The sequence below is a fragment of the Ceratosolen solmsi genome, unplaced genomic scaffold, assembly GCF_000503995.2.
Source record: "Ceratosolen solmsi marchali unplaced genomic scaffold, CerSol_1.0 scaffold15, whole genome shotgun sequence".
In the NCBI taxonomy this organism is placed as follows: domain Eukaryota; kingdom Metazoa; phylum Arthropoda; class Insecta; order Hymenoptera; family Agaonidae; genus Ceratosolen; species Ceratosolen solmsi.
This window is the reverse complement of record NW_011948434.1, coordinates 1,756,338-1,765,085: the sequence shown is the minus strand read 5'-3', so window position 1 is coordinate 1,765,085 and position 8,748 is coordinate 1,756,338. Positions and strand designations below refer to the sequence as shown.

Here is an 8,748-nt window from a genome sequence, read left to right as displayed (position 1 = left end):
TTAACACAGACGGATAGTGGTCTATCTATCTGTATACCGTTTATATTTGTATATGTACATAAAACAAGAAAATATTAACTATTACTAAATTTTATTAAAATCAGAAATATTTGTTAACAATTATAATTTTAGTAGGTGTAGGACAATATTAATAAAGATCGTTCATTAAATTTATAATTATATTTATTTTTAATTTTTTAACATATGGAAGTAATACTATTTCGAACCATTTATGATTAATTTTTCATGATTTTTATTCTATGATATATAGAAAAAATTTAATCTGGATTTGACAGATATTAATATATTTTTTAAACTGATGATTGTTTATTTCTTCGGAGGTGTGTATACGTCTCGAAAGTATCCTTTTGGTGATCTCGTATGATCCCACTGTGATTTCTAAAAGCATTTATTATTTGTTATATTATAAAAAATCTGAAAACATCAATTAAAATTATGATACAATAAAATAAAAAAGAAATTTAAATTTATAAAATATAATTGCGTTAATATTTTTCTATATAAAATCCAACATTTATTATATAATTTAGTAAATAAAATAATATTTTGTTATAGTATATGTATTATAATATTGTATAATATTGTATATAATAGATATAATATAATATAATATAATATAATAATTAATAATTTATTAATTAGGATAAGATTTATCCCTATAGTATATGTATTATAATATTGTATAATATTGTATATAATAGATATAATATAATATAATATAATATAATAATTAATAATTTATTAATTAGGATAAGATTTATCCCTATAAAAATTTCAGTTGACAAAAATGGCACTAGTGCTACAAAAATAAAATAATAATGTATTTTCATATCTATTTAATAAAAGTTTTTTATTATATTTAAAATATAATAGCTGATACAGTATTGTTGTGTTTATTGGTTATATATATGTTGTTTCATTTATATCATTGAATAATTTTGTAAGTTTATACGTGGTTATTTATAATAGTTCTATTCATATACATTAGATGAAATCAAGTGTTATAATATTCATTAATTCCGCTTCGACATAGAAATACCGCATCCGAATTTAATATTTTCTTCGTAAACGTAGATACTTTTTTCTATATTTTGTATTATAAAACACAATATAGGAGCCGATATAAGTAGAATTACATAAACACATTTCGTTAAGAATATGTAAAGAATATGCAGTTTAAATATTGAGTTAAATATATTGCGGTACATAATCATATTTATTTTAAACTCGAATATCAATAATTAAATACAATCGAATTTAATATTACTATTTATATATTACAATAAATTAAAAAACTGCTCTAATTTTGATTTTTTTTTAATAAGTAAACTCATTTTTTTATAACTATGTATTAAAGAAATTAGTTAATTTTTATAAAAAAATAGTTCAATTTTAATAGATATAATACATTTTTAATAAAAATATTACATCACGAATAAAAAGTTAAATTGATTCATTGTTGCAATTAATTTGTTATTAAATTTCAAAACAAAACATAATTTGATAAATAAATATAAGACTATTTATAAAATAGAATCTAAAATTATTCAAAAATTCAAAAAGTAAGTAGAGCAATACGTATATGCGACTATTAATTTATGACGTAATTAAAATAAACGTCATTTTGTGTGAAAGCAATCATTGATGTTACCAAGCTTTAAATTATTTAAAAATATGAACTTGCCGTCGCTCCATAAAATATATTTTAAATAGGCAGTGTGAAAGAAGAAATAAGAAAATATCTCGATAAACGCAAATTTATTAACGAAAACGAAATATTTTTGTAATAATTGATACGTGCCTTCTGTTAAAAACTTTTTTTATTTAATCACATTTTTTAAATATAAAATCTATTTAGACAGAAAAATTAAAAAATATATCTTTATTTCATCAAATAGAGCATTAATTGATTATATATTATATAAAATGAATGCAATTTTTAAAAATTTTCTTATCTTTTTAAACAAGCATGAATTTAAAACATTACGTGAAATATAATAAGATATTAATTTTTCGATTTAATACAATAGCTTTCTGTTTATTAATTAATTTCGTCTATTTGCGAACTACTTGTTCATGTAATATTATATATTTAAAATTAAAAAAAAATTACTGTCAAATGTTTTCATAGTTTATTTTTGCCTGTATTAAAAGTTATTAGTGTAACTTTTTTACCTCTGGATTTAGAAGATCTATCATGGTATTTATTCGGCTATTCATAATTTCGACTTCTAATTGCTCTTTATAAATCTATAAATTGAATAATGACAATCGATTTCGTACACTTTAATATGAGTAATTTAGATTTAGATTTAAACAATTATAAGATCAATATTATATAAATTTTTAACACAATTTAGTATTACGAAATTATTTATATTACAATTTTGTTATATAATTCTATTATTAAATTGTAAATATTTTGATGCTTAATTATATTTATTTTTTATTATTTCAGTTATTATAAAAAATATTGTCAATAAAATAAATTAAAGACGAACATCTATTAATTATTTAACTATTCAGTAAATAGTACATATTTTGAATATTGTAACATGATATAAAATAGTTTTATTGCATTCTAAAAATAAGTAAAATTTAAATAATTCTACTTAGCATAAAAATAATTAACAGCTTAACTAGTGTTTAAAAAAAATTATTCAAATTATACTTACGACTTTCTTTGTTTTGTTCAGGAAGATGGCTATTTGCTGAAGCTGTAAATGAATAATACATGGTTACTTAAATATTGTTTCCAAGCATATTGATTATAAAGCCAGATGTTGGAAAAACAGGTTAAATTAATATATTTATAGCTAATTAGAATATTCTCATTTTCAATAGATTTTATTCTTAAAAGCAAGTACTTAATTGTTGATCAAATAAATAATAATCTTATAATAATAACCTTATATATAATATACGCGCACTCGCGTATATATGTATAGAATTAAACTAACTAAAGTTTCTCATACCCATGGTTCAAATACTAAAACAATGAATTATTCTTATATTTCGATTTATATAGTATACAAAATATTCAATGACAGAGAGAATAGTCTTTCAGTTACATACTTACATGTTTATTTAAGCAATTGTAAGCTGGTCTAACTTGCAGAATATTTTCTTTTCTTGGTAGTTTCTAGAATAGAAAAATAAGTGTTCGGTAGATTAAAACTTCGATATGTAAAAATTCGGTAGATTAATCAGCTTCAATATTAAAAATATTTAAGACTATTCCTAATATTTTAGGTACATTTAATTTTAAATTGTATTAAAATAGATATGATTATATGAGTACCTCCTCTACTGCAAAGTGTAATTCATTGAATTTCTTCGTGTTTATTAAAAACATGGCCCAACTCTATAATAATGAGGTAGAATGTTAACTTTCAATAAAATTAGAAAATTTACAAATTTTGAAAATGCATTCGTTTAATTAGTTATTAAATATATATTTATATTTCAATTATTTCCATAATTACGAATGGGACAAAAATTATTTTATATAATATTTCGAATACTTATGTTAATTTACTTTTCATACATAGGTAAATTTTTTTTATATGTAAGATATATATTTATTTTTTTAACAAAATTATTTTCTTAATATTTAGTAAATCAACCTTAATGAAAATATTAATTTTGCAATATGCTTTATTATTTTTTATTGATCAAAATTTTTTTTTCTTAAGTTTGAATATTATAATAATGAGCATAATAGGGGAAAAAATAAGAAAAATAAACAAGAAAATGTAAAGGATTATGCGTACCAAAGAGCAGTGTCTAATAAACTGATATAGAGGAAAAATAAAGATAAAGACATAAAAAATAATTACAGAAGAATCAACATATAAAGGGTGTTAAATAAATTTGTACTATAAAAATATTGATTTTAATATATAAAGCATTCTTTTAACAGTTGAAATTGGATAATAATTTGATCTGAACAATCCAAGTTTTATAGATTCTTTGTGTTCATAAAGAAATATTACTTATTATTTAATATCCTTGGCTGCTTCAACATTTTAAAAAATTAAATTGAATATATAACTAGTATTTAACTAGTTAATTATTTAAAATAAATATTAAAAATTTTTAATAATTGTTTTAAAAATCTAATAATAAAATTAATGCAATTACAAAAATCTGATATTTTTTTATTATTGTTCTTATATTATTAATATTTATTATCATTACATCAGTAGCTTTTTATTAAATCATTTATATAATCTATATAGAAAACATAGTTTTTTATTATTGAACATTCTATTATAACATTTAATAATACAAATTAATAATAAGCATATCAAATTTAGTTATTAAAATTTCAACAAAACAATAACGTGTCATGATAAATGTATAAGGTATTATAAATGTTTAAATTTATATATACTTCAATATATATTTAATTATAATTATATATATAATAATATATTTTAATATTTGATTTAAAAGTTTAATTACCTATTTATATTATAACTAAGTGCACTATTCAGTTTATCAAAATAATTATAATGTTAAATCTAAATTAAATTTATTATGATTATAAAGACCTTAAATCATTATTATCTAATGAATCATTTTGATAATACATTGTAAACTTTATTTCTGTATTAAAAAAAAGAATATTTATTGACAAATTACCAATAGTTATCGTAAATTTCTGAATAAATTATGAAAAAATATCTGTAATAATAAGCAATTAAAGTCAAATAATCCCTCGACTTGGTACGAATTTATCTTTTATTTTATTTCTCTGAAGATTTCAGAAAAAATTGTATTTTTTCTTCGTTGATAGAAAATTATCCATTAATATGTTATTTTGGGGTTAAGTAGTTATTTTTTATTTACTATTGGTGTCTAATTCGCATAATAGTATAAATTTATATACAAGCTTGTTGACATATATTTAGCCATAAAATGTCGACTATCGCTTTTCTTAATGTCGCCCCTTTAAAAGTGATATTAAATTTAAGTCAATTTTCATTTATTCTTAAATTTTTTTATTCGTTCATCTCGATTTCATTTTCATCTATATTTTGGTATTGACGATATTTATAATCTATCTATATTATAATCTGCTATCTATATTATAATTTATATTTGAATGTGATTTTTTTCTTTTAAATAAATTAAAATTCATAATTAATTATTATTATTTTTATTTCTAAATTTAAATGATATTTAAAAATAATTTTTATATATTTTTTGTATAACTTAATGAATTTTTTTCAAATATTATTAATATCAAGAAGCGTTATGATACTCCATACTCAAAATTGAAGAGTTCTATGAAATTTACTTTTTATAAAAATTATGTCAATTATTTATTTTTATATATATTTCCAGAGTACCTACGTTCTTTATCACTGCTAAATTAAGTTATTTTGTTATAATTTTTTATGTTCTGATCTTTGTCATATTCTATTTCAATCATATCGTAATAAGTTTTCCATACTGCATTAATGTTTTAAATCTTCAATCATTTCTGAAATGCTAGTGCTAGTCCGAATAGTTCTTTTGAAACTTTTTTATTTTAATTGATGCTTTTATTTATCACCTCAACAAAATCCTATCAGAATGGAGTTCCTATTATCTAATATTTTTATTCGGTCTATTTTATAAATCTTATTTATAAGGATTTTTTTTTAATACATTTGCATCTAAAAATTTGATTAAAAATCAAAATAAAAAATTATAACAAATGTACATATACTAGCATGAAGATAACATAATATCTTAAAAGAAGACTTCTATTCGAAGGTGTAACCTAGTTCCGTTTGACACTATTTAACTTGTCTGCTTTACAAAGACATATATATACACAAAAAACCTCTCGTTCTTTGCGTCTTTAATGGATTGTCACAAAGCTTACAGCGCTCGGGCGTAATGTGCTAAGTACGCGATTAATTAGAGCAAGCTTCGAGCTTTGCGACTCTCGAGAAGTCGTGCTAGCTTCCATATTAGCGTTAGCATCGTCGTGTTGCCGACACAAAAAATATTTTTGTTTCTCTTTTTCTGTTTCTTTTTTTCATTCTTTTTTCCTCATATATATAGTAAGTATTTATAGTATCTGGAAAGAGTATTTTCTATTGCAATCATCAAGTGGACAGAAAAAACCAGCCTTGTACATTTGGAGTATTTATTACCTTTGGTTGCTTAGTGAAATATAAATGCTATGATCTATTTTTTTCTCAAAGTAGTATGACTTTGAGAAAGGTACATCTAGTTCTCTTTAAATTATTTTACTTTATTAAATCAAAGTTGTATTAGAATTATAAATAATTATATAAAAATTTCAGTTTAATATATAGCATCTGTGTCCTTATTCAGTCCATAAATCTTATTCTTTATATGAATCAACTGTATTTTATATTGATAAAAAAATTTTTTAAGTTAATTTTACTAAATAAATTATATATAGTACAAGAATTCAAACAATGTACCATTAAAGCGAATGAATTGAAAAAATTATGAGAAGATCCAAATAAAATAAAATCAATTATATTTATACTAAGTATACGTACCGATATTGCATATGTAACAATAACAACGAAGAGAAAACATGTGATTGTTGTTATAGCACCACAATATGGTCCTAAATGAAATAAAGTCCTTAAATATTTATCCGATATTAAAAAATTGTAAACCTGTAAATTTAATTTTACAGTATCAATCTATAAAATTATAAATTTTCTTGAAATGTAAAATAATAAAATCTGTATAAAATATAATTACATGTAAAATAAAAAAATCTTTATAATAATTTCTTTTATATTAAAATGCTAATGATTTATAATTTTTTTAGAATATATATTTACATGTTTAACATAGTTTAAAGAAAAATTATATTATGAAACTTAACCTATTTTATTCAGAAAGATCATTTTTTAGCATTAAAATTTTTAACATACTACTGCATTCCAGCCATATCCGGATGATTGATAGTATCTATACAGTCGATTGTCATCCATATTTTCTCTTTTTCGGTAAATTTTTTTATATAATCTGATAATTCATAGTTGTTGAACGATTCTATTAATTTAAGTAACCAAACACAGCATGACAGAAGAAAAGGTAACAAAAATAAAAAGAGAAAATCAGATAGATAAATTATTACATACAAATGAAATTCACTGTATGAATATATGGGGAAAATATCGTTAGGTATAAGAAAAAAGAAACGCAAATATAAAAATTTGACGGTAAAAACCATGATAATTATATAATCCCGCATATATGTTTATTTTATATTTTGTATTATGTTAAGCATAAATAAGTAATTATATCAAATTGGGAATGTGTATATTAATATTAGTGTGGATAAGACACAATATATATTATTTTATAATATTAATAATATAAATATAATTTAATTATAAATTAATCAAAAATAACTGAAGTTCATTTTTAATTATTCTTTAGTATCAACAATATACTTTTATACTATTTATTGCAAGAATACATATATGCAGAAATATTTATTTTACGCGAAAAGAATTTTGAGTAATTAAAATAAAATTGTATTAAACTATAATAATATTCATAGAATTTTTAATAAAAGATTATTTTATAAAATAAACATAATAGTATTTAGAATTCTTATCGTTTAATAAAATTACTAATAAATGCTTGTTGAGCGCACAAAATAATGGGTCGTTTAACATTTTGTTACTTTTGTACGTAAGAAGCTCAAATTTTTCTATAAAATTTTAAACCTTGTAATGCTGGTTTAAGTATTGATGCGACCCACTTCATTTGTAGAAATGATACTCTTTTTATTTGATATTAAGAAACATTTTCTATAAATTTTTTTTTATTTCAATAAGAAAACTATTATTCATCAATTATTTGTTACTCTGATAATTCAATAATCTTTTTATAATTTAATCTATTAATCATTATTGAAACAATAAATATAGTTACCTTTAATTTGTTAGTAATTAATATTACTTATTAGATAATTTTTGAATATTAAATAACTCTAAGTTACGTTAAAAAAATCAAACCTATTACTATTACTATATTTTTAATATTTTATGCAAAAAGTTTTCAATAGCTTTCCATTAATTTAGAATGTATGCTAATTTAGAATTCAAATTTTATATTAAACAACATTTAAATATTCAATAAATATCATTAGAATTTATAATTTCAGTAATTTAATAAATCCGTTATTTTCATTTTTAATATATATTTGGATACTAGAAGCTATTACGTTTATTTCAATAATATACAATACATATAATAAATTATTCCTTGCAGATTGAAAGTGTTAAGCTATATTTTACAGTCATTTAAATGTTTGTCTACTTATTTTTTAACGTTAATATAATATAAAACATTAAATTAAAATTCTAATAATTGAAGTTTTAGGAAATTGGAAAATATTTGATTAATTAACAGATTATATTCTTTCTAATAATTCACATTGATTATATAATTTATTTTATTAAATAAACAAAATTATAAAAATCATATATAAATTTTATTCTTAGAATAAACAAATTTTATGAATTATTTTAATAATTTATCGTTAATTTATTTTTATTTAAAAATATGAAAAAAGATGTAATTAATAAATATAAATGAGAGAAAAATGAAAAAAAATTATAATCATTAAGAATACAATTTTATGTAGGTATAGATTATTGAAAATGAGTCAGAGAAGACATGTTGATGAATTATAGGGTAACAATGCATTCTCTACAAATGGTTTATATG

General features: G+C 19.9%; 1 protein-coding gene across 1 annotated transcript; it reads right to left on the bottom strand.

The window, feature by feature from the left end:
* Positions 1 to 201: 201 nt before the first annotated feature.
* On the bottom strand, positions 202 to 7,080 carry LOC105364748 (uncharacterized). The gene is made up of 7 exons (XM_011502757.1): positions 6,939 to 7,080; positions 6,552 to 6,674; positions 3,323 to 3,385; positions 3,101 to 3,163; positions 2,697 to 2,738; positions 2,197 to 2,271; positions 202 to 399 (listed from the first exon to the last, which is right to left on the bottom strand). Exons 1-7 carry the CDS (start codon positions 6,996 to 6,998, stop codon positions 328 to 330), a joined length of 498 nt encoding a protein of 165 aa, XP_011501059.1. The 5' UTR covers positions 6,999 to 7,080; the 3' UTR covers positions 202 to 327.
* Positions 7,081 to 8,748: the final 1,668 nt, after the last annotated feature.